General features: G+C 45.8%; 2 protein-coding genes across 4 annotated transcripts in view; both read left to right on the forward strand.

Moving 5' to 3' along the window:
- Positions 1 to 2,509, forward strand: LOC138591120 (T-box transcription factor TBX2-B-like). Its single transcript, XM_069661638.1, has 3 exons — positions 1 to 947; positions 1,598 to 2,058; positions 2,436 to 2,509. The coding sequence occupies exons 1-3, from the start codon at positions 1 to 3 to the stop codon at positions 2,507 to 2,509; spliced, it is 1,482 nt and encodes a 493-aa protein (XP_069517739.1).
- Positions 2,238 to 26,181, forward strand: part of mgaa (MAX dimerization protein MGA a) — a 27,412-nt gene continuing 3,468 nt past the window's right edge. For 2 of the 3 annotated variants that reach the window (XM_069661843.1, XM_069661846.1), the window contains exons 1-22: positions 2,238 to 3,377; positions 6,010 to 6,106; positions 7,713 to 7,823; positions 8,229 to 8,351; positions 8,491 to 8,604; positions 9,590 to 10,389; positions 14,011 to 14,281; positions 14,356 to 14,483; positions 14,575 to 14,643; positions 14,955 to 15,039; positions 17,782 to 18,137; positions 18,988 to 19,377; positions 19,536 to 19,806; positions 20,382 to 20,552; positions 20,782 to 21,054; positions 21,226 to 21,944; positions 23,559 to 23,678; positions 24,907 to 25,009; positions 25,086 to 25,198; positions 25,379 to 25,476; positions 25,739 to 25,853; positions 25,983 to 26,094. In XM_069661843.1, coding sequence (XP_069517944.1) covers positions 2,514 to 3,377; positions 6,010 to 6,106; positions 7,713 to 7,823; positions 8,229 to 8,351; positions 8,491 to 8,604; positions 9,590 to 10,389; positions 14,011 to 14,281; positions 14,356 to 14,483; positions 14,575 to 14,643; positions 14,955 to 15,039; positions 17,782 to 18,137; positions 18,988 to 19,377; positions 19,536 to 19,806; positions 20,382 to 20,552; positions 20,782 to 21,054; positions 21,226 to 21,944; positions 23,559 to 23,678; positions 24,907 to 25,009; positions 25,086 to 25,198; positions 25,379 to 25,476; positions 25,739 to 25,853; positions 25,983 to 26,094 — 5,503 coding nt within the window. In that variant the 5' untranslated portion in view covers positions 2,238 to 2,513. The remainder of the gene's footprint in view (positions 3,378 to 6,009; positions 6,107 to 7,712; positions 7,824 to 8,228; positions 8,352 to 8,490; positions 8,605 to 9,589; positions 10,390 to 14,010; positions 14,282 to 14,355; positions 14,484 to 14,574; positions 14,644 to 14,954; positions 15,040 to 17,781; positions 18,138 to 18,987; positions 19,378 to 19,535; positions 19,807 to 20,381; positions 20,553 to 20,781; positions 21,055 to 21,225; positions 21,945 to 23,558; positions 23,679 to 24,906; positions 25,010 to 25,085; positions 25,199 to 25,378; positions 25,477 to 25,738; positions 25,854 to 25,982; positions 26,095 to 26,181) is intronic. The other variant, XM_069661845.1, reaches the window with a different exon arrangement.

Here is a 26,181-nt window from a genome sequence, read left to right on the forward strand (position 1 = left end):
ATGGGTAAACTCAACATGAACCCATCAGACGAAGCTGTCAGTTCTGTTGGACTTCCTTCTGTGAAGCACCCAGCCAGTTCAGACAGCGTGTCACCTGACAGCATGTCACCTGACAGCATGTCACCTGACAGTGTCTGCAGAGGCATCAGAGTGACGCTGGACAACAACAGCATGTGGAATGAATTTTTCAGATGCAGAACAGAGATGATTCTTACTAAACAAGGCAGCAGGATGTTCCCCTACTGTCGATTCCGTATCTCCGGCCTGCAGCCGTCCAGGAAGTATTCCTTGATCATGGACATTCAGCCTCTAGACAAAAGTCGATACGAGTGGATCAGCAACAGCTGGCATGTTGCTGGGAAGGCAGAGTCTAATGTGAAGAGTCTTCCGTTTGCTCATCCGGAGTCCCCGTTGACGGGTCAACTCTGGATGCAGAACCCAGTGTCCTTTTACAAACTGAAGCTCACAAATAACATTACTGACCAGGAGGGCAACACTATCCTGCATCCCATGCACCGCTACCTGCCCCGCCTGCACCTGGTCCAAACAGACAAGGCTGCTAAAGACATAAAGCTAAACGGTCCCTCTGTCTTCACATTCTCTTTCCCTCAGACTGAGTTCATGGCTGTCACTGCGTACCAGAACTCGCGCTTCGCTCAGCTGAAAGTCGACTACAACCCGTTTGCTAAAGGACTGAAGGAGGACGGCTCAAGTCCAAAAGGATTAAAGCTGAAACTGAACTCTAGAAAAGACTTGCACAAAGATGGAGGCACGACAAGCATCGAGCACCATCCTGTGAAGAAGAGCTTGAAGTCTTTGCTTGCAAACCACAAACCTAGAAGCTCAAAAGCAGTAGACTCAAAGCCTTTGGTGTCATGTGACCTGCAGAAACACTTGACCACAAACAGAGTTCAGTCGTCTGAAAAGATCGCTGGGGAATGTTCGCGGTAAGATGGCATGTTCTTCTATTTATTTAATGTCAAGAGAAAACAAGAATGAAGACCAATTCCTAAACGCCCAACCACATATTTCAGAACAAACTGTTTTATATGAAATGTATAAAGTGATGATATTTAGTTTGCATCTCTCGTGCTTTCTTTCTCTACATTTGTTGGGGCTTTGTTAGGCCTTTCACCCATCTAAGCCTGTGTGTTTAAAATGTGTTTGGAATAGTGTCCTCAATACAGAAGTTACAACTGTGCACCATAATGGGCATCTGTGTTTGCCTTCACTGCTCACTTGTCTATGCATACAGCATGCAGTTTTCAGTTGAACGTAGTGATGAGCAACGACTTCTACTCGGCTCCGATTGGATAGTCTTTAACCTGTAGCTGCTTCACTACCACAGAATGAAGCAAGTCCACAGGGTTGTCAGTTGTTGTATGCAGGTTTAAAGAGAATGAGAGAGAGAGAGTGAATCAAAGTGTGTGAAATGAGTTGAACAGATATAGATCTGTCTGTGATTGGCAGTGTGGGCAGGTATAAAGTGTGTTGAAATGTATGTGCTGAGTTATCAAAAGGACCTTGCTCAGTATATCATGACATAAATGACACTCAACTGACAGTTCTGATGATTTTATGGTTTGATTTCCTTCAGTTCTCCTCCAGCTCAGAAGTTGTTTTCTGAACTGATCCGAGAGGCTCACGTTTCACTTCAAAGATGCAACCTGGAGCAGCTGAGCATCAACAATAGCATCTGTCACAGAACTGAGCGGACCAACACTAAGAACAGTGGTTTGAAACACAACGTACAAAATGACAGTGAATCTGTCAAAACACAAAGTGAAACATCACCTGCAAAGAAAGGTGGAGCTGCTCTAACAAAGAGGAAAGGAAGGCAGGACTCTCTGAAACCATTGAACTGCAGGGATGACGTCAGCACTGATAGTTCTGCTCCATCAGTCTCCCAGAACTTGTCAGTGGACTCAGACCACCATCAAAAGCATGAAGCTCTGTCAGAAGAGAAGGTAAAACAGCACAAACGTCCGGCGCCACTGCCTCTGCCAGCGCTAGCTCTGTTTTTAAAGCAGCACTCCTCGAAATCTAAAAAGGCCAAGAGTAAGCTGGACTCTCCTCCCCAAGCACTCCCATCTGAGAGTTCACCACAGAGTTCTGCAGCAGCTGCTTCAAGTTTGTTTTCTGCTCGTGCTGGTAATGAAACTGGTCCTTCAGTTGATCTCACTGATAATATAACACGAATCAACAAAGGATCCTCCTCATGGACTAGTGCACATCTTCCTGTTGATGAAACAGTGTGTAATGTTGCTGGACAAGCAGTTAAAACCAGCTTTCAGCCTTCCAGTCCTTCATGTCCAGATGCTTCAGTTGCTTCAGATCCCAACAGATCAAGAACTGAAGATTTCTCATCTGCAGAACGCACGGGCCCAGAGCCGGCAGTACCAGAAAGTTCATCTGTGCTTCCCGGCTCAGATCAGCCGCTGTGTACCCTCGGGTCATCTTTGTCCTCAACTCTTACTACCTCTTCTCCCAGTTTGTCCACATCATGTGACAACATGTTACCTGTTCAGAATTCACCACCTGCTGCTTTACCTTCAGACCCCCCGCCCACGAAGCATGAGTGTCTGCTCCCTGATCCTGAGTGTTCCTCTTTTTGCTTTGAGCCTTTGTCTCCTGCAAGTTCTCCTGAACCGCTGCCTTCACTGCCCGTCTCATTAACTTTAGAACTCGAAACCACAACCTCTGAACCAAAGTCTGTTCATCCTGAAGAGTTTCTGCACCAAGACGACTCTGCTGCTTCTGTGTTTAAATGGCACACCGTATTACCTCCATCCGAGCCGTACATCGACTCTTCATTCACAACATTTCAGTCCACACCCCAGACTCTTCCTTTAGCCTCTGTTAGGTCACCTGTGCTGTCAGAGACCCCCTCCCTCCCTGTCCCACAGACTCTGGTCCTGTCTGTACCCCCTCCTGGTACTGCTGCATCTTTTCAGGAGAATGAACAGTCGCTGCCCTTCCCTACAGAGCTGTCCCCCCTCGCACTCCAACTGCCGCTGTCTCCAACTTTCTCCTCATTAGATGGAGACGGTTTGTCACCCACGCCTTCCCTCGCTGACCTTGTGCACCTTTTCTCCATCGATGACGACCTGGGGATCGGGGTGGAGTTTTCAAACTCGGAGGCAGTGGCTGCTACCTGCCCACCTCCAAGTACAGGCGAAGCAAACGCACAGGAGGCCTCTCAGCCGGTGCAGACGGTCAAAGCCAACAAACCTCGTAAGTGCAGGAAGAAGTCTTGTCGGCGAAAGCTTGCTAAGACAGAAGATTCGGAACTGATGAATGTCGACTCGATCTACACCAGCATGCAGCCAAGCCTGGAGGAGGTGGAGGAGCAGCTGTTTATCTCCTTCACATCCAAGGTAAAACCTGTCAGAATTATGTAATAATTATAACTCTGTTTTTAAATGAAGCTAATATAAAGTTTAACATTCAGTGTTCAGCATTAAACAGCTCGTTTCTGTCTAAACATGGCGGCTGTTGGAAGCCTCAGTGTGTTTGACCGTCCAATAAATGACATCAGATGATTCGGTGTTTTTAGGACTTCATGATGTCATCACACAGAGACATGTACAGGTCTTACACCTGAGCTCTGACCCTGGCTGCTTCCCAAGTCTCTTAAATTGCACCCATGTTTCCTTCACTTGCGTCGTTCAATTGCGTCTTAGTCCCTCCCACCAGAGATGCATGGAGAGACGCGAGGAAACCAAGAGAGGAGAGAGGAAACGAGGGAATGTTTTTTAAGAGACATGAGACGTCCTTTCCGATGAAGCGTCACGTGCTGCGACGTCCGATTGTGATGATCGTGTCATCTGATCACCGCTGGATCAGCTGTCAGTCTGCTTTAACAGCTGTTTGTGTCTGCACACATGTGCTCTGTATTAATTCTAATGAAACACACAGTAACAGTGTTTCCTCTCTGTATCCTGTTACCTGTGTAACAAACACCTGCACATGAAGAACAGGCTGCAGTCTGTGTTCCTGCTGCAGAGCCAGACGGACATTTCTTACAGCACTGTGTCTTTATATTATTTGTTCATTATTTACATTTGTGATCACTGATCATCTGATCTGAGTTAATTATTTAATCAGCCCAAATACTGTCTGTTCATGAACTATGAACATTATTGATTAGGCTCAAAGTTTCAGGATAAATAGAAATCACGTCACGCTGATCGAACCCGACCTCACTGATGATCACTCTCACACGTAGTGTTACCTGCTGACAGAGAGACTCTCCTGCTCCCTCTGAATTCATTCATTCATCTGTAATAAAAGTTAGCAGGGAATAACTGATCATGACGAGAGGTATTTCTTTAGATTACATTTAATAGAACTGAATCTGTATTAATTAATCTGCATTTTATATATTTTACGACAAGATATGATCAATATTTCGTTCTAAACGATCTCAGCTTGTCAGATACCAACTCATTATACCGACGTTGTTTATAGTCTGTTTCAAGGCGCCCTGTAAAGTCTGTTTTAAGGTCCGCTTCTTCCTCTGCGATATGAAACTCCGGTGATGTTGTGAAGTTTCACATCAGTCCGATCTGCTGCAGCGTCCAATCACTAACTGATCTGTAATAAGGGGGCGTGTCGGCCAGTAAAAGACTTCCGTGGAGGCTGCTCTCGTGTATCCTCGCTTATCTCTCCTCGGAACTCCCTCCTCTCTCCTCGCTCCTCCGAGCAGCGATAAGAGCTTTGAGACGGTCCTCAATATGGCGGCCCCGGAAAAACTTCCGGTTCGGGCGAGGAGCGAGGAGCGAGGAGCTATCAAATCAGAGACTTGGGAAGCAGCCTCTGTGTCACATTCACATGGTACGTTCTGTTTTTATCTGTCAGTGAACCATGTTGTGACAGCAATGAATGATAGATGTGCGGTACGAAAATCAGATCATTATTTCACAATATAAACTATTCAAATTTAATCAATCAATCAAATTTTATTTGTATAGCGCCAAATCATAACCAGAGTTATCTCAAGACACTTTACAGACAGAGCAGGTCTAGACCGACTCTTTGTTCTGTTACTTAAAGAGAGGCCCAACATGAATCACCATGAGTAGCACTTAGCAACATTCGGCACATTGGCAGAAAAACTTCCTTTAACAGGCAGAAACCTCGAGCAGAACCAGACTCATGTTGAACAGACATCTGAAGAGACTGGATGGGCCGAACATGGGATAGAAGGAGATGCAGGATAGAGACGGGCAAATATTCCATTCATCAGTTAGCTGATAGAGACCATCACTCTCGCCGTGCAGAGCTGGTTCAGTTAAACAATAAAGACACAATCCTGTGAAAGTCTCAGATTTACCACCGGACATTTGCCCCTGAAGTACCCCCTGACATATAAACACAATGTGGTACGTTAACTGTCTGACAGATTAAGGTAATAACAGTGTGAGTTAAAGCAGTAAAAAACAGCACTTCCTCAACCTGTTAGCTTCTCCATGCTAAGTGCTAATGTTTAGCTAGCAGTTGAATTGGCTCCAAATCTCAGTATTGTGTCGTCATTTGATGTGCGAGCACCTGGAGCAACTTTCAAAGTGCTCCAGGTGTAACAGAAGAGATTAAAGGCAGGTGTAGCACCACTCAGGAAATCCTTAAAATAAACCTTTTTTTTAGTCACTGGTTTCCCAAACTGGGGGGCGGAGCCCTGTGAGGGACCACATGGCCAACATGTGGAGGGACTTCACAGGGGGGGTTTTAAATGGTCAAACATAGGTGTCTCATTCTGTTACATTTATAAGATTATTTGTAACGATACTAAAGCCTCAATTAGGGTTTTGGGATTTTCTGTGAGTCAGATTATTTTGAGATTTAAAAGGAAATGAGATTGTTATGAAAGAATGAGATGAAAAATGTTTAAACAGGCTTCATTATGAATGAATGAACCGTGGAGCCTCTAGGTGGCACTGATGGTCCTGTTCATTTATTGTCCAACTTAATAAACATGCAGAAAATTAAAAACAAACACTCGTATTTCAGGAGGCCCTCAAACTTCACGTTGTGGACTCTGAAGGATCGGTCTCTCAGAAGATACCTGAAGGTCACCTGCAGCCACCTGCAGACTCACCTGAGGATGGTAACAGCTCACAGATTATTGTCTTATTACAGTCTAACTGTTTAAAGGGATAGTTGGGTTTGTTTGAAGTGGGGTGGTATGATGTCCTTATCTATAGTAAGTGTACTGCGTGCAGTAGATAACAGTGAGCCGGAGATATACTTGCTGCTTGGCCTTGCGTTCGCGTACACAATCAATAAATGAACGTAATTGTTCACATACTTGTCAGGGAGAGGTCTCTCTGACGTCGGTGTGAAGCTGAAACACAGCGTACACTTAAACTGACATGTTTGTTTATATGTAGGACTCTTTAAGTGGCTAAAGTACGTTGTTATCCTGAGACAGCTAGCTGTGTGGAGGAGCTCTGGCCGGCACCTCCTAACATGAACATGTGTAGGACACTTACTGTTGAGCAGGACCTCATAAAACCCCACTTCAACAATTATATGTTTTAATTATACATGTTTATGTTGGATTAAGAAGAGGCATATCAGTTAAGTCTCCACTACATGTTTTGCCTAGCTTAGCATATAGACTGGAAGGATAGGGAAACTGTTAGCCTAGCTTAGCATATATACTGGAAGCAGGGGGAGACTGTTAGCCTAGCTCTATTAACAGAGAAAATATCCACTCGACAACTCCCGATCTGTCTGATTTATGTGACGTATTTGTTCGCTAACAAGCTAGTCACCAATCTCTCATGCAGTCAGCTGGCAATTATACAATGATAATGATAGCTCGAAGCTAACACTATCAGGAACTAGAATCTTCTTTTATCTACAGGACAAAGACTCAACTCTAAATTAACAGCTAGAAGCAATAAGCTAATCTCTATAGGCAGCGACGTGGATTTCCGGGACAGCAAGTGTTCTGGTTTCCGTTTGTGGTACGCTTGTAGCCCGAGTATTCAGCAGGCTGCGGCGTATGCGGGAAAAACAGTCCAATCTTCATGTTGATTTGTTCCTAATCTGCATCATGATGTTGTTCTTTCAGCAAACTGAAGAGCCGTTAATTAAAGTCGATCACAAGAAAATCTGTTTCTGTTTGGGCTTCATCCCGCTGCAGTAAGCCAGAGTGCAGCCTCTGTGTAACTTCCTGTTTACAGTGAGACTGAGACTCAGCACAGACAGATGAACGGGCGCTCCTCCGGGGGATGGGACGAACCGAGAGATGACAGCGTTTATTTAGCAGACACATCTGGAGGGAGAATTTACCTTTGATCTGAATACGCGGTCGCTTCTCGAGCTGCTGACTGGACTGTAAACAATGCAGTGTCTTGGCTGGAAGTCGTTTATAACTAATTACTGGCTAAACCGGACATGCTTGACATATTCACCGTTGTCCCCAGAGGCTGTATTGTCAGACGATACATGATGCCTTTATAGATTGGCAGTAAACTAACTTGAAGCTAACAGGAAGTAGTAGCTAACAGGACCTCAAAGCTCTCTCCTAAGGGGCTAAACTAACTTGAAGCTTCCTGGATAAACAAACTGTTAGCTAAATGGCCCTTGAAGCTAACAGCTAAAGGCTGATGTCATTGTATTTCACCAGTAAGCTATCAGATTTAGCTCACATTCATATCCTTTACAGGAAAACTGTGCTAACATTAGTTTGACTGTACGTTCAGTAGAGACAGCGGATGGTTTGGAGGAAAATATTGCTGCCTTCCAGAAGATTCTTGTGAGAGACCTGAAGCTGATGAGACACAGACAGGTGATCCATCCTGTGCTGCAGGCAGGTACGTTGCTGAAAGGCTACTGAACAGAGCAAGGCAAATTTTCTGTTAGCATATTAGCTGCTTTTCTACTTTCTTTAATCTGTCCCAGATGAGGAGACAAACCAACTCAATTATGAAGAAGCTGGTTCATCCAAAAAAGTGTTACAGTACAGAATAGCACCAAAGAAGAAGAAGTGAATAATTTAGCTTGGACTTGGAACAAGGCTAACAGTTGCTATGTGAGCAGCTATCTGCAGATCTGCTATCCACCAATGTATTTTTACTGTGTGTTAGTACATTTATTGCAGTAAAGACTGAATATACAAGATTGACAGTTAGATTATTCTGTACAGTGTTTTTCTATTTTGGTGTTTAGTGTTACTTAATATAATGTGGTGTAGTATGATGTACTCTGTTCCTCTTCAGTGGGTCTGAAGATGAACCTGCTGGATCCGGCTCAGCCCATAGACCTGCAGTACCTGGGAGTCCACCTGCCTCCTCCTGGACTCCCTGTTGAGCCGCTGAGCCCCGAGCGACCCCCATCTCAAGGTTTGTCCCCCATCACAACCTGGTCCTGGTCCTGGTCCAAACCCAGACCACCATGACACTTGGTCTGACCCTGTCTGTTCTGTATGGTTTATTAGTAAACTGATCTGAGGTCAGTGTACCTGTATGTTTATCTCTGCAGGTGTGTGTGGTGTGTTCGTGTCCCGAACAGGTAAAACAACAGATGTGACTCAGATTAAAGGCTGGAGAGAGAAGTTCAGTCCGTTAGAGGCTCCGCCCCCTCCTGCTGCTGAAGGTGATCAAATTCAGACGTTAAATGTATTTAATGAATCGACCCACAGACTGTATGAAAAGATGGACAACATGACTCAGACACCTCTCTATCGCCCCCTGCTGCCTGGCTGCAGTGTAGCTCGTAAAGCCCGCCTCCTCCATGTTAACAGATGGGACATGAGTCAAACTATAAAATCAAAATACATGTCAAATACATTTTTCTCCAACATGGTTTCGGTCATTATAGTTAGTTCTTATCCTGTTGATTTATGTCCAAGTGTTCATTTTTCTCACAAGTTTAATTTTAATTAGTTATTTGATGCTATAAAAAGGAGGTGTGGCCTCATGATTGACGGCTCTGTGGACAAATGGGGCTCCTGCAGCGTTCTGTTCCCGAGTAGCAGAGTAGAGGAGGAACGGCGAGAGGAGACGTCACTAACACTAACACTACAGTCATTGAACTTTCCATCAGCGTGAATAAGAAGCTGTTCTGCTGTTAAACACGCCGGCGTGCCGCGTCCTCGCTGTGTTTTCGGTAAGTTACGCGTGTGTTTTGGTAAGCAGAAGTGGCTACGGTGGCTCCACCTGTTGATCTCTGCTGAGCAGCTCTGGCTCCAAATGACGTCACCATTTGGCGCTATACAAATACAATTTGATTGATTGATTGATCATCACAAGATAACAGCGCCTATCACAGGGCTGTTTGGCTTCAATTTTGTGCAATGAGAGAAGATGGAGACACGTCGTCCATCTTTATATACAGTCATCGAATCAACCCATCAGAAAGTGTGTGCGTGTGCGTGTGTGTGCGTGCGTGCGTGCGTGTGTGTGTGCGTGTGTGCGCGCACGCGTGTGTGTGTGCGTGTGTGCGCGCACGCGTGTGTGTGTGTGTGTGTGTGTGTGTGTGTAACCACCTCACCTCACATGAAAGTGTGAATTCCACATCCCTAAATGTCTGGATTCAGAACCAGAACTCTTGTGTGAACTCTTATGTTTCTGTCCGGCAGCTGGTCCCGGTTCTGACCCACAGAAGAAGAACCTGTCGGCATTCTGCAGCGACATGTTGGATGAATATCTAGAGAACGAGGGGAAGCTGATAGATCAGCGAGCCGACAGCTTCTCCCAGCCGCAGCTTGACCCACCCGTCTACCAGCTGCCCAGAAGCAGCACCAGCTATGTCCGGACCTTGGACAGCGTCCTGAAAAAGCAGAGTGCCGGGTCCCCCACCTCAGACCTCATATCAGGGTTCATCCCCCCCTCCAAGAGACCCAAACCCACCCTGAAGGAGTCCAGAACCTCCCGCAGAGACTCTGCCAAGCATAGAATATCAAAACCTCACAAACAAAGACCAGAAGCTGCTTCAGCTTTAATGCATGAATCCAGTCTAGCCGAGTCACAACCGGGTCCCAAGCAGCCTGCAGTTCAGACCCCAGCGGCTCCCCCTTCATCAGAACTCTCTTCCCTCGTCACCAAATCCAGTAGACTACAGAAACAGCACCTGAAGGTCTGGCCGGAGCCACCTCAGCCCCCTGCAGTAAAGAAGAGGAGGAAGCTCAAACCCAGAACCATGTCCCAGACCCTCGCCCCCCCCGGCTCCACGGACCTCCCCCTAACCGTCTCAGAGGACCTGGCCCCGCTGGAGTCTGACTCTGAGCTGGGGGATCAGAACCACTGCGTTCCTGTGATGACCCGGGCTCTGCTGAGGCAGAAGGACCTGGAGGACGGGGGGGTTTGGGAGGGACAACCCAGAACCAGAATCACAGAGGAGCGGGCCGCCATCGCTCTGACATCACTGTTCACCCTGAAGGTAAGAGATCGAGTCTGACTGCAGAGCCTCAACATCTTATCGGTTCATGAGGGTACAAAAGAATAGAAGAAGAATCTCAACGCATTTCAGCCTGAATCTGATTAAACTCAGGATCAGATGAAGCCACCGGGGGGCGCTACAGACCCCCATCACTGTGTGGGAGTATTGATCAAACAGATTTACTCCCTGAAATGTTAGAACATAATATTTATATGTTGAATAATTGTTTTTAAATGTATTTCTTTAGATTGATTAATCACAAACATGTAGTGCAGGTTAGGGGCGGTGCTTCTATCGGTATTTAACATTAACATTTACCGTCTTATTTAATTTTCATTCAGTTGTTTCCTTCTACACTAGCTGGCATCCGTCTCCTCGTGATGACGAAGCTGCCACCGTCAGGCAGTGACGTTGCATTGTCAGAAAGTCTAGTATGTCTATACAGCGGACAGAGCAAAGCGGTCAGTAGTTTGGAGTTTGGGCTCAATTTGCCAAATTTACCTCTGCTGCATCTTCATGCACTTTAGGTACAAAGGTATTTGCATCCAAAGGGGACATACAGGTGCAACAGTCTGTAAATGTGAAGCAGTGCCGCGTGTTTGACTGCTTTTGCAAAGCGGCTAATGCTAAAGCCGTTGCTAGCATTACTGCTAGCTCGTCCTTAGTGCATCCTCTGAGTCCTGGTGGCTCTGATGGCGATGCTGCAGATGGGATTCGCCAAACTAACATGCAGTTAAAACACACGGTTCTAATAAATAAGTGTGTAGTTATTCAGTCACTGTTGTTAGCTAGCTTCGGTTATTAGCACTTCTGGGTTACGTTCCCATTTAATCCATAGACAGTTGGGTTGTGCCGATGGATGATGACGTCGGCCATCGATGATGTTCAGAGCGATCGCCAGGTGCTGATGTCTTTGCCAACGTCATGACGACACGTTGGTTGTTTCAGCCCAAACAGCTGGCTGCCATTTAAGCAGAGACCTGTGCTGTTAAACTGGCTTTGTGTTAAACGTGACGTGATCAAATTAAACTTTTCTATGAATTACTCTTCAGGTGCCTTGCTCTCACTGTAAACCTCTGTCTGTATCTCTCCGTTTCTCTTGATGCATCCTAAGACGGGGAGCTGCTGTGAGAGAAAAAGTGACAGCTGACAGTAGGGACGGCGTTTTTAGAACTGACTTGACCATCGATAACGTTAACAATCAGCCCCGGACTGACTGGTCTTACGATTATAATAATAAAGACAATATATTATTAACAGACTGTATATACAGACAAATACATTTCTTTATCACAGAAAAGGTTAAATTATCGTCAGTAAATTTGCCCAGAATCTCTGAATAATGACTCATTTAAATACGCTCAAACGGCACCGGAGCACAGAGACGCTCTGTTTTACAGTTGGAGCATTTAACCCTCTGCGTGTGCTTCCAGAACGAGAACGAGTTTTTTGTGTCGGGTTCAACGGGCACAAAAGCTTTTTCTTAATGAAATCTTGATTTTCACATTTTCACAACCTCCCGAACTTCTCCTCTGGGGATCAATAAACGATTCTCTTAAACACAAGGACAATAAAACAATTGCAGCGAACAATATGTCACCCTATTTAAAGAAAGTACATCGTAATACCATCATAACTGGGCTTCCTTTTTCTCCACCATATGTTAGTGTTTGTTCACACTACTACTTTAATCTGCTCACCTGGCTTCTCTTCAGTCACCTGCTCTAACTGCACTCAGCGGCTCGATCCCGCCCCGCCTTCTGTTTCTCTCTACCTGTACTGTACGTGTCTGATGCATCAGGCTCATGATCACACTACCTGTAAGTTTGCTGGCAGCTCTCCTCTCTGTGCATCGGTGGGTTTTTTTAAGTCTTGAGGTGAATGAAGATTGGGCTCTGTGTTTATTTGCATACAAAGCGGGAAACATTAACGGTAGACTTCAGTCATTATCGTATTTTTCAACCCTTTGTTTTGCACCAAATAATGGAGAGTAACATTGATAAGACTATCGATAATTAGAGCCCGACCAATTTATCAGTCAACCGATTTTATCAGCCAATATTCGCACTTCGCAGATATATCGATATCGGCGTATAATTCCTCCGATATAAATTAATGACAGCTAGTCTCTCAGTCTTTTTAATAAAATACGGCTGAAGTCAAGAAATGAAACGGCCTCCTCACTCGTGGTTAAACTACAAACCTGCACCAAAATGATGATTACCAACATATGCAGAACATATGTTGTAAACAGACACATTAAAAACACTAACAAAATATTTTTTTGCAACATAAATAACAAACTTAACAACTTAAACGACTCAGCCAGCACAAGGCGGCAGGCATGATGGGAAATGAGGACGTTCCTGTCGCTGCCAGAGTGCACGTCACAGCTGAGCAGAGCAGCACACACAGCGAAGGGAAGCATCAGGAAGCATCATCTTTCCCATACAGAGCGAAACATTGTGAGCAACAAACTCGTGTTGAAATCACAGTAATCAGCCAAAGCTTGCTTTCAGAGCACCGCTGTTTCTACCCTCTGCGCATCTAAACTGTGCAGACGAGATCCCGTGTGTACAGTCGGGCTCTCAGTTAGTTTGAAGTTCGATAATAACGAAGGTACAGGAGCTTTAAGCTTTATTGTCTGCTAGTTTCACAGCGGTTACGCTCTAAACAACAAGCTTACACGTCTACACCTCCGTACAACCCCGCAGGAAGATACAGGGTTTTGTTTTAATAAGCCATCGTCGCGCTGCTGCCAGGTGTGTGCGTCTGTCTACTCCGCCCTCAGCACACCTGCAGCTCCTTACAGCAGTGAGACACGCGCGCGGACTGTTCTCATTCACAGAACGGAAAATGAAGACGTTATGTGAAGTCCCTTTCACGTCTCATAAAGATGTTAAAGTTACGATGTTACGGTGCTACAGACAGACAGAGAGCAGAGCACAGAGACAGCCATGTCACCGTGATGCTACGTGTTGATTGAGTCCCGACCTGCGGACTGTTGGCTGAGCTCCAGACCTCTGCCCCGCGATACACAGTCCATAGATCGTCCCAAATGCCCCAAACAGAGCAGAATAATAAGAATAGAAACACAGACGGAGGGCAGATCCTCTGCAGACACAGACACCAGCTCACACTTCTCCTGGATCATGATGTTGATTAACAGGGAATATTTAATATGGAAAATCATGAAGCCTTTATTACTATCATTAACAGCATCAGTCTGTCAGATGAGCTGGTCTGTGTTTACTGACTATGTCATGCAAATGTGACAATAACTTTTCAGATTTGGAATTTTAATATTTTAATTTCAGATACATTTTGAACATTTTTGATTATATCGGCCGATATATCGATATCGGAACTTATTTACTCCCCAATATCAGAATCGGCATCGGCCCCAAAAATCCAATATCGGTCGGGCTCTATCAATAAGTATCAGTATCGATAAGCAGTAATGTTAGCGATAAAATCATAACAATACCCATCCCCGCTGCAGTATCATTTAGTACGACTACTACGTCCTGTACTTCACTACTACTCCTAGATACTGGAACATTACATGTGGTTCCTCTGCTGGTTCCTGAAGTAAATCTTCTTCCTGTGGTTCCCCCTCAGGGTTTTGTAATGGATAACCCAACCTCACCGGTCCAGGTGGTCCGCAGGCGGGCCCCTCCTTGCCTGAACGAGTTCTGCCGGCTTGGGTGTGTGTGCTGCAGCCTGTCTCACTGCTGCAGGATCAGCCACTGCGGCCGGCCTGCCTGCATGCTGGGCTGCAGCTGCCTCAAACAGAAGGTGGTCCTCCTCAAGAACCTGGACACGGACTGCTGCCCCTCCCACCAGGGAGAAAAGAAGAGGAGGAGGAAGAGAAGGATGAAGATGGCCTATGGTAGGTTCACCATCTAGGTATGAATGTTGGCACCTTGAAAAGACATGTTGTCATCATCACACCTGCTCCTCTAGTTCTGAAGGAGGCGGACAGCGTTTCCCAGCCTGCTCAGCGGGTCCAGACTCTTTGGAAGAGGGACAGCAGAGATTCAGATCCAGAACCAATCCACGCCCCTGAACCAGCGTCTCTCTCCCGCCCCCTCGTAAGGCCCGCCTTCAGATCTGAAAGTTTCTGAATAAAGTTTGACTTCCTGTTCCTGTTGGATTGTCTCTGATATGTTTGTCTGTCTGCAGGAGAGCAGGGAGGACAGCAGCTGTGCCCGGGTCAGAGGTTACAGACTGAAGAGAAAGAGTCAAAGACAGGTGAAGCCCCTGATTGGTCAAAAGAGTGTGACATCACGAAATCTGTGTTTTACATTCTCATGTATCATAAACATCTGTAAACTGATGTCAGATCAGCTGGTATGACACAAACCGACTCTTACACCTGAGCAGCAGGTCCAGGTGAATCCAGGTGTCTCAGCAGTTGTGTTCAAGTCTTCATTGAGATCCAGAGAGGAAAAACATTCCTCACACAGCCCTGATCAATCAAAACACAGCGTCACAAAGTTCTGAATTGCAGAGCACATTTTTATTTAGCGACTTTACTGACAGGAAGTTGTTCTTCACCCCAGGAGACACCTGAAGAGCAAAAGACTAAGGACGCTCGTCTGAAACGTGTGAAACTGAAGGAACCTCAGACCTCTGGCCCTCCATCAGGTGAGCACAGGACTGTTTCATAAAGCCTTATTATAGTCTGTCCCACTCACCTGGGATCAGCTTGAGCTCTTATTGTGAAAGTCTGACACACCTGGGATCAGCTTGAGCTCTTATTGTGAAAGTCTGACACACCTGGGATCAGCTTTAAAGGGATAGTTGGGTTTGTTTGAAGTGGGGTTTTATGAGATACTCATCAATAGTGTGGTGTACTACAGACAGTGGATGACGGTCAGCACGGATGCTCGGCTACATGCCGCTTCAGATAGGGTCAATCTCACATGTAATGTATCCACTTAAAAGGACGTCTCATCTAAAAATCAATAGTGGTATCGATTGTACGCTGTATTTGTATAATTCACTGTGTTTCATTTTTCAGTAAGAACGCCTTTTTATTTGGCACTACTTTGTGTGGACCGCAACACATACATGTTACCATGCCTGCCAGCTGTTTGTGTCAGCGGTTTGTAGAAGAGACAATCCAAGAGACAGGGGCCAACTCTCTGTGGGGGGCACTGTAGGAGGCACTGTGGGAATATAGGGTACCAGGGACTTTGCTTTAAACCATCCGGTCTCTATATAACCAAAGAGGAAGCTCATCCTCAGCACAAAGTCAGACACGTCTCTGGTGTGTTGGCCCCTGCCAGGGTTGTCCCTTGTCACCAATTTTGTTGGTGATTTTCAAGAACGGGATCTCAAGGCGCAGCCGGGGGAGGAGGGTTTCCAGTTTGGGGACATCAGAATTTCCTCTCTTTTGCAGGTGATGTGGTTTTGTTGGCTTCATCTAGCTGGGACCTCCAGCAGACACGGGGCAGTTTGCAGCCGAGTGTAAGGCAGTTGGGATGAGGGTCAGCACCTTCAAGGGTTAGGGTTAGGGTTAACCCTAACCCTAACCCACAAACAGTGGAGGGATACGGGCAGTGGAGGGATACGAACATTGGAGGGATACGAGCAGTGGAGGGATACGAGCAGTGGAGGGATACGAACAGTGGAGGGATACGGGCAGTGGAGTGATACGAGCAGTGGAGGGATACGAACAGTGGAGGGATACGGGCAGTGGAGTGATACGAGCAGTGGAGGGTGCAGCTTTGGGTTGACTGTAGACCAGTCCTGCTGCTGCGTTCTGGATCCTCTGCAGAGGTTTGAATGTGCGTGCAGGAAGGCCTGCCAGGAGGGAGCTGCAGTAATCAATGTGTGATATCAGGAGAGCCAGTACCAGCAGGTGTGTTGCATGCTCTGACAGGTAGGGTCTGATCTTCCTGATGTTTTACTGGGCAAATCGACATGGCCGAGCAATCGAGGCCACAAGAAACTTAAAGCTAACAGCTAACATGGACACTCCTTAAAAGAAAGGGCAGAGCCGTCTGTACTTTCTGAGAAGGTTCTTCAACATCTGTAAGAAACTGCTGCTGATGTTTTACCTGTCTGTGGTGGCCAGTGTTCTCTTCTATGCTGAGGTGTGTTGGGGAGGAAGCAGCAAGAAGAGGGACGCTGCACGGCTGGACAGACTGGTGAGGAGGGCTGGCTCTGTAGTGGGCACAGAGCTTCAATCCCTGGTGATCGTTGCTGACCCAGTCCTGCCAACAGACCACGCTTTTGTCACCCTGGCCATAAGACTGTACAACTGCTCTGGGTGATGGGACGCAAACAACAGACAGACTGAAATGTGAACACCAGGACTTAAAGCATTCTGACACTTTGAGACTCTGTAGGTCATTAGTATGCTAATAGATGTTAGCATTATTAGCTAGAAACATAAGACTCTGTAGGTCATTAGTATGCTAATAGATGTTAGCATTATTAGCTAGAAACATAAGACTCTGTAGGTCATTAGTTTGCTAATAGATGTGTTATCAGGGTGAGTCGTTAGCCTGACCTGTGAACCCAGTATCACAGGGAGTCGTTAGTACCCTCTGGTGTTGATGGGTCGTTATGCTCACATGGTCCTGAGTGTGATCTCAGCTGTTTGGGCAGAGAGTTCAACACTGCGTTGTCAGTGGGTGATAGGTGGTGTCTTAGGCCACCACCTCTGTTAACATAGATGCCTTCCTTCACACCTCTTCACACCAACAGTCTTGGGTTAGGGTTAGTAATAGTAATAATAATGATAATAACCTTTATTTATAGAGTGCTTTTTAAAATCCAAGTTACAAAGTGAAGCTTGAAAAGTAATTGCTTCACCATGTCATACATGTGACAGCAACTCCCCCCTCCAACCAGCCTCCTCGCAGTTTTCCCACACTATTTTTATACCTTCATATACGTCCTACCTCGTATTATGGCAAGAAGGTATAACAATATAAAATAATGGATACACACTGCGGATGAGATGAGCTGGAGGTGATCCACGCGCAGTTTAACAGAGTTATCATATCGCGCGGAGAGGAGCAGATACGACACAGGTCTGTGTGTGTTTTCGGTGCTCTGTACCTGGCTCAAAAACATCTCGATCTGTCCGTATTTCTGTGCACATGTAGGCTACTGTCAAGTATGAACTCTCGACATGGTGTCATATGTTCACATGCTGTGTAGTTCACATATTTCAATGATAAGCAGGGACGCCTGGGTCACCTTGCTGAGCCTGCTGCCACCGCGACCCGGCCCCGGATAAGAGGAAGAAAATGGATGGATGGAACCTTCTTTTGAACTACATGAAACAGAACTTCTGTTTGACTTTGTGAAACTCTTCTGAGCTCAATTTTAAATGTTGTTTTGCTGTTTGTGTTTCTTTGTCTTTTTCGTCAGCAGCAAAACCGGATCAGCCGGTGTCCTCAGCTCGGCCTTTGAGTCCTGCAGCCGAGCCAAACCCGAAGCCATCGAAGCGTCTGATCATCTTGACGGAGAGTAAGTGGGGGAGCGCCGCGGACAGGAGCCAGGTTTTGCAGCAGCTGTGTGAGCGGATGGCTCGGGACCAGCTGGATGAACCGTTCTGGGTTTCAGGGTACCGCATCATTCCTATCAGCCAGACAGCAGAGGGGAGTGGACCAGACCGCTGCCACCAGTACAGAGTCCACATCTCCAGACCAGAACCAGAGCAGCTAGTAACAGCAGCAGATGCAGAGAAGCGACCACAGCAAGAAACCACAGCACACCCACAACAGGTAATAATTAATGTAAACCTAGAGTTTACCTCACACAGCACACACCTGGGCAGGTAAACACGCCTGGTTCATGATAAGCACTGGCACAGTAACTGCATGGCCGCAGTACCACGATTATGTGCCAACCACGGGCGGACCCAGTGACCTTCGTCAGTGCTGTTTTTTTTATATGGTAGATCCAGTGATGTCGTTGGGTACACATCTTGTGTCTGTGACGCATTAAAATCTGAAGGGACGCAGTAAACTCACTGTCCATGCGTCCCAGAGAAGCACCTCATCTTCCCGTACAGAACGATACATTATGAACAAGGTACTTCTGAGAATCACAATCCGCAAAAGAAACCTGTCAGAGCACCGCTGTTTCAACCCTCTGCATTTGTAATCGCCGCAGACAAGCCCGTGTGCAGTCTCGCAACGTGCTTGTTTAGCCACTACAACAACAACTAGCCCGACACCACGGATTCACTTTCAGCAAATAGGGAAACGAACTTCCCAGTGGTTAATAAACGTGCGCTTCCACCACTCATGCTGTGTACACTCATGTCGATGATGATTTACTGTCTAGGGGATGCGCTGTAGTTAAATCAACAAAACACGCTCCAGCAGCGGGCTGGCGTGGCGGCTGACCGCCGAACCACAAGGGGTCGTTAGTGTTTCACCACTCTTAGGAAAATTCAGTACTGTGACAGCCCTGTCCATGATCCTTCTGAGCATGTGCAGTGGCCTTAGTTTGATTGATGAGGTAACTGAACTGATTATGTATTTAGAGTTATTTGACTTCTGTTAACTTAATCTTCATTTATGTTTATCAGTGTGACATAGTGTTTCTTTATGCACCTGCGTCTCTCAGCAGGATCACCTGAAACAGGTATTCAGGGAGGCTGAGCCACCTGAAGATTGGCAGAGAGAGTTGGAAGAGGAAGAGGTGGAGTCTCTTGATCATTTGCAGCAGGTGGAGAAAGAGGAGGAGCCTCCAGAAGATTGGAAACAGGAGATGGAGGAGGAAGAGGCAGAGCCCATTGAAGACTGGCAGCGAGAGGTGGAGGAAGGTGACAGTGAAGAGGAGGTGGGGTCAACAGGTCATCAGGTACATGATGGGAGCAGCAGAGAGTACCTAAATGTGAGATCAGAGAAGAAGAAGAGGGTCAGTTTGGGTTTGCCTTTCCTCACCGGAGTCTCACCCGCCGGCTTCCTGTCAACCAACAGGAAACAGCCGGGAGGAACCGATCACCTGGTCCAGGTGAGAACAGGTGTTGGTTTTGTGGGTTTATTTGATTGCTTCCCGTTTTGTGTTTGCTTCCTGTAAACAAATGTTGTCGAACAGAGTGATGTGTTTGACTCTCAGGTGTAATGATAAGTGTGTGTGCTTCCTGTTTACCTTCCTTTTTGTGCCTTCAGGTGAATGGGAAGCTTTATCCTCTGGCTAAGATCCAGTTGGGACAGATGGGGGCGCTCCATCCTGCGAACCGCCTGGCAGCGTATCTGACGGGCCGGGTCGGGTCCAACAGGAAGCAGCAGAGCTCCTCTTTGTCTTCCTCTAAACCTGCTCAGAACCAGAGTCCAGGACGGACCCTCCAGACTGCCTCCTTGTCGTCCCCTTTGATGTTTGTGCCCCCACCCAAACCTCAGCCGTCAGTCCCAGTGCTCAGGCTCCAAGCCCCGCCCACAGGTGATCATTACCTGCTTATTTAAACCTGTAAATGTACAAAGATACACGTTAAAGTTTCAGTGTTTTCATCCTCACCTGTTCATCTACTTATCAATATACTAATCACATCTATTGATGACAGAATATAACTTTAAACGATCATATTTCATTAAGACTGACATAGAATCTTAAAAAATGCTTGGAAACATGAGAGGATTACGTTAGCCTGTGTAGTGGCTAGCCGGTTAGCATCGTAGTGATGTGTGACCCAATAATTTACCAAACCTGGTTACTGGGCTGTAAAGACATTAATAATATCAACTTGTGTAAATGTTAGCTGGCATGGTAACAGATGTTTGTTTCAGTGAGAGCAACACAAAGACCTGTGTTCAAACTGGACCATTACAGTTGTTAAATCTTTAAATGTCTGTTAGCATGCTAACGATCAGGTCACCCAGTCAGTGAACTGAAGCTCAAGAAGGAGTTTCCTGTTGGTTTGTTAGCATCAGTGAGCTAGCGTTACACAGCTGTACAGAAACATAGCATTGAGGCGAATCTGTCGCTGCTTTAACATCTCAAAGGGACATCTTTCACAGAGTTTCAGACGTCAGTCGGCGTCCACCAATCTGCTGCCTCGTCTCCCCAGCCGGTACCAGAAGGGGCGGGGCCTCGGCTTGTCACGGTGAGACTGTTCCCGGGTCGGACAGGAGACTCCAATCAGGTCAGAGTGGTACCTGCAGCTTCTGGTGGCTCCGCCACTCCAACAGGTAAAATGATAGAGCAGTTTAATTAAAACAAAGAAACACTTATGAATCAGTCTCTGTTTCCCGTTTTAAACTTGATTGATTCAGATCGGTTCGTTACTTTAGATAGTTTACTATTAAGAACATAAACGTTGTTAAAGAGCGACATGTGATGTCTATATTAAGACCCTGTCCCTGCTGGTCTCTGGTCTATATTAAGACCCTGTCCCTGCTGGTCTCTGGTGTGTTTTAGACTCTCAGATGAGCAGGTCTCTGGGTCCAAACCCATCTCTGAAGGTCTCTCAGCTGGTGATGGTTCCAGCCCCGGGTCTTCCTGGGAAAGTTATTGTACCACGTCTGACCCCCTCGACCCCAACCTCCCCGGGTCAGAGGATGATTCTGAAGCCGGTCCAAACCACATCTGGGGTCCAGTACTACCGCAGACCAGACGGAAAACTGGTCCGACTGGTCCCAATCAGCCAGCTGAGATCAGTGAACCCGACCCAGACCCGGTCCGTGCAGAGAGGTGAGTTTATGTTGCTGAAAGAACTCGTTGGTTCTTTAATTCAAGTAGAACCTAAACGTAGAACTTGTTCTGAAGTGTTTGTGATGGTGGTTCTGACCTGAAGGTTTGATCATCATGTGACTAAACAACACCCCATCCCCCCCCCCCCCCCAATTTTGTCCTCCCCCTCAGTCCTCCTCCCTCAGACCCCTGTCCTCTCTGTTGGTGCACAAATCTCAGCCCCCCCCTCCTGCTCTTCCTCTCTTCCCCCCCTCCCTGCGCCACTGCCCCCCCGCTCCCTGCTCCCCGTCCCCAGCCCGCTCGCCCCCCCCCCTGCTGTCATGGCTCAGAGGTCGACGTGCAGCTTTAAAATCTTTCAGTCCGACTCCTCAAAGGAATCAATGGTTGTTACCTGTGTTAAAGTCCCGCCCCCTCCTCCGACCAAGGTGGTGACAGGACCTGCCTCCTTCACCCTCCTCCAGCCTCCCCCTCCCGCAGCCCCCATGAACCTCCTCTCCCTTAAACCGTCCACAGGCAGGGGGCCCGAGCTTGGGGTCAGATCGGTGACTGTGGCTCCTGGTGGGGTGTTAGTCCATCAGAAACCTCAAAACATCATCCAGACCCCCAGCGGAACCTTGTCCCCCCCTCCATTTACACAAGGGTCACAGGTCACACCTGCATCCCCACCTGACCCCCCTGTTGACAGGATCATACCGGAGCCAACCAGGGAACAGATGGACCTGGACATTGTCTGTGTGGACGACAAGACCACGCTTGTTGCCACGGAGACAATGGGCGGGACCAAGCAGCCATCGGACACAGAGGAGCCGGAGGGGGCGGTGAGCAGCGAGACAGAGAACTCGTCAGACTTAGAGGAGGACACAGACGGAGAGAAAGAGTCGATCACTCAGGTAAAACCAGAAATTAAAGAGCACAACACAATAATCCAGATTACAGGTTTTTAAAGAACAACATTTTTTATATCAGTTTTAAAATGTTCTCATGGAACCAAATAATCCAGATTATAGTTCAAATCAATCAATCAGGTTTTATTCATACGTCTATAAATCACTGAGCACTCTATTCAGACAGAGCAGGTGTAGAGCAGGTGTAGAGCAGGTGTAGAGCATCCTCTGTGTTATCTACAGAGATCAACATGAGTCCACCATGAGACAGAATTATTCCTGTAACAGGCAGAAACCTCGAGCAGAACCAGACTCAGTGAACACACATCTGAAGAGTCCGTAACCAGGGGCTGACAATGAGCACTCCGGGCTAGTCACTTTAAACATTGTCATTAAAACCACTGGCCCTGAAATAATTTGTTATTTCTGTATTATTTTAAAGTCAAATTTTGTTTCTCCTTATGTTCTTATTACTGAATATGTGTTCAATCGTGGAACTCTGATAAACTTATAAAAATAGGCCAAATAATCATGTGTGTATAAAGAGGCTTCTTTTACCACTCTTGTGTAAGCAACTCTGACACCTGCATGACTAAGTAGTAATTGTTGCAGCTGCGTTGTACCTACTATTGGTTCTGTTCAAATGTATGTTTAATCAGCGTGATCAGCCTGTGAGAGTAACTTTTTGATACAAAGTCTTACCGTCTTCTACTTCCTGTAGCCGCTAGTCCGCGGCACGTCCGTTCCATGACGGTCCGTTTATGTAGCCACAGCGCTAACGTGCAACGGGACGAGGTGCCGCTGGTAACGGGAATACTCACACTTACTTGCCGCCTCACATAACTGCCGTCTGCCAAGATCATCCTGCAGGCGCATGATGTCAGGAGCGTCGTGTGCATGTTTACAGTTAACAGGCAGGTGACACACAGACTCTGCATGCACACAGCGGTCAGTCTATGCTATCATTAAAAGGTGCACTATGTAATGTCAGACGGACTTTTCCTGTTCTATGTGTGGGAAACACTGCTATCGGTGTTAAGTGGCTCATCAGCGTTGGGGGAAGTAAATCCCCTCACCTGTGTATGAAAACTAAAACGTGTGTATTTATACTATTCCGCGGTAGCTTGCTAACGTCAATTAGCGTGTTCTAGAATGATAGCTGCTCTGTCGCGAGTGCAGTGAGTAGCGTGTAACGTGTTGTTGACAGCAGCAGCCAAAGTGCCTGCATTGATACCGACTTCAGATGGAGATTACCACGGGATTCTCCCGTCCATCGGGGCTGTGAATCTCGGGAGGGCTACTATATTGTGTGCATTGTGGGCTTGTGGATCCTACTGGCACACCGGGCCAGTTAAATGTTAATCTACTGGCCCGGGGGGGAAAAACATACCGTCAAGCCCTGATGAGCACAATGTTCTAGAGGGGTAATATGGCACTATGAGCTCTTTAAGATATGACGGTGCCTGACCATTTAGAGCCATTAAATGCTCTCAATAGAACATAATTATCCTGATTTTTCAATTCTTGTTGGTTTATAAACAGGCTGATAAACGTCAATGACTCTTGTCCTGTGGTGTAACATTATGTTGATGATGTGATTATTTAACTTTGTTTCTGCAGCGTCACATTCACAACATGTTAGAGAAGCAGCGTCGGGGGAAGCTGAAGCAGCTGTTAGTAGATCTAAGGAGAGAAGTGGGACAGAAAGAGGAGACTTCAAAGATCTGCACCCTCAAAAAGGTCCTTCATACATTACATAGACTATGGTTGGTTAGTTTGTAGGTTAGTATGTAGGTTAGTTTGTTGGTTCATTTGTAGGTTAGTTTGTTGGTTAGTTTGTAGGTTAGTTTGTTGGTTTTATTTGTAGGTTAGTATGTAGGTTAGTTTGTTGGTTCATTTGTAGGTTAGTTTGTTGGTTAGTTTGTAGGTTAGTTTGTTGGTTCATTTGTAGGTTAGTTTGTTGGTTAGTTTGTTGGTTCATTTGTAGGTTAGTGTGTAGGTTAGTTTGTTGGTTCATTTGTAGGTTAGTATGTAGGTTAGTTTGTTGGTTCATTTGTAGGTTAGTTTGTAGGTTAGTTTGTTGGTTCATTTGTAGGTTAGTATGTAGGTTAATTTGTTGGTTCATTTGTAGGTTACTTTGTAGGTTAGTTTGTTGGTTCATTTGTAGGTTACTTTGTTGGTTAGTTTGTAGGTTAGTTTGTTGGTTAGTTTGTAGGTTAGTTTGTTGGTTTTATTTGTAGGTTAGTATGTAGGTTAGTTTGTTGGTTAGTTTGTAGGTTAGTTTGTTGGTTAGTTTGTAGGTTAGTTTGTTGGTTTTATTTGTAGGGTTAGACCTCAAAAAGGTCCTTCATACATTACATAGACTATGGTTGGTTAGTTTGTAGGTTAGTATGTAGGTTAGTTTGTTGGTTCATTTGTAGGTTAGTTTGTTGGTTAGTTTGTAGGTTAGTTTGTTGGTTTTATTTGTAGGTTAGTATGTAGGTTAGTTTGTTGGTTCATTTGTAGGTTAGTTTGTTGGTTAGTTTGTTGGTTCATTTGTAGGTTAGTTTGTTGGTTCATTTGTAGGTTAGTGTGTAGGTTAGTTTGTTGGTTCATTTGTAGGTTAGTTTGTTGGTTCATTTGTAGGTTAGTATGTAGGTTAGTTTGTTGGTTCATTTGTAGGTTAGTTTGTTGGTTCATTTGTAGGTTAGTATGTAGGTTAATTTGTTGGTTAATTTGTAGGTTACTTTGTAGGTTAGTTTGTTGGTTCATTTGTAGGTTACTTTGTAGGTTACTTTGTAGGTTAGTTTGTTGGTTCATTTGTAGGTTACTTTGTAGGTTAGTTTGTTGGTTCATTTGTAGGTTAGTATGTAGGTTAGTTTGTTGGTTCATTTGTAGGTTAGTTCGTAGGTTAGTATGTAGGTTAGTTTGTTGGTTCATTTGTAGGTTAGTATGTAGGTTAATTAGTTTATTTGTGTCGTTGCTGCAGGCGGTGCAGGTGATCCAGGCACTGAGGACGACAGACACACATCTGAAGAAGATGAAGAAGAGGTTGACGAAGAGGAGGGACAACTACCTCAACACCATTGCAGGTCTGTCCTCCCACCCCAAGCTATGACCTTTGACCTCTGTCCTCTGAATCTGACCTCTGAATCTGACATCTGACAGGAAGTGAACTCACACGTGGGAATGAGGTGGGGCTTCTGTCAGACATGACGGACAATTCATCTGACGAGGAGAGAGTGGTTGCCAAGACGACCGACATGATGGCTGCCACTAACGTAAGAAACTTGTTTTCAAACATGGTCAATAATAACCAAATGATAAATAATCACAATTTTTTATGAAATACAAAATTAAACTTAACAATTCAGACTAAACTAATTTCTATGTTGTGAATTTTAATCTTACTTTGATATGATTAAATCTATTTTTATCTTTATCATAATAATTTGTTTCAGGTGGCCGATGATGTCCACAGTGTCGCCGTGGAGACGAAGGATGAGGTCATTCACTTGAATGCAGATCACAGTCTGTCTAGCATCATGATGGACTCAAAGTAAGAACTGATTCACTTCCTGTCTGATCATATGAGGCCATCATGACATCACTATAATAGTTAGTTGTCCTCCATTTTCTGCATGTAGTGGACAGTGACCTCAGAGACACGAAAAAGCAACTAGAATCACAGACGGATATGAATTATAATGTCCTGTGTTGTCATGGTTTGATTTTTTAAGAAATCAGCCAATCAGAGCTTCAGCTGACAGGAAACTGGCGAGTCTAACCCGACGGGTTGTCTTTTTATTTTCTCTCAACAGAAACAGTCTGAGTGAGAAGAAGTCAGAGCAAGATCAGAGCGTCAGCACTGCCTTCGAAGCTCTCCGATCTGTCATGAATGACAAACACTCAGCCAGGACACACCTGCTGAAACAGGTAACATCTGGAAACTAGAGCAGCAGAACTGTGTTCACCTACCCCTAAGCCACCAAAGGCATTTTGACAGTTTTAAAGAGAGCACCTTGCAGTTTCTTCTTTCTTTGAATCTTTTAAATATTTTTTTAGGCTCGTCGGGAGATTCAGACTCTGCAGACTGAGATGAAGATACTGAAGAGTCTGAAGATTTGTCTGAGACAGCAGAGAGACGCCTACTTGAGGAAGATCAGACAGAGATCAGGTGAGGAGGGGGAGGGGGAAGGAGAGGAGGAGGTCTCTGCATCTCTTTCGGTCACAGGTTTGAAGAACATCTGATCTTCAGCAGTTT

The sequence above is a fragment of the Semicossyphus pulcher genome, unplaced genomic scaffold (assembly GCF_022749685.1).
Source record: "Semicossyphus pulcher isolate SPU_LCO1_2020_fin unplaced genomic scaffold, fSemPul1.0.p SCAF_14, whole genome shotgun sequence".
Classification (NCBI taxonomy): Eukaryota; Metazoa; Chordata; class Actinopteri; order Labriformes; family Labridae; genus Semicossyphus; species Semicossyphus pulcher.

Excerpts from the sequence above, each read along its gene's own strand:
- LOC138591120 (XM_069661638.1), top strand. The coding sequence starts at position 1 with ATGGGTAAACTCAACATGAACCCATCAGACGAAGCTGTCAGTTCTGTT. Across the intron at positions 948-1,597 it reads ATCGCTGGGGAATGTTCGCG|TTCTCCTCCAGCTCAGAAGT; the intron begins GTAAGATGGCAT and ends GATTTCCTTCAG. Across the intron at positions 2,059-2,435 it reads GAAATCTAAAAAGGCCAAGA|CCGCTGTGTACCCTCGGGTC; the intron begins GTAAGCTGGACT and ends GGCTCAGATCAG.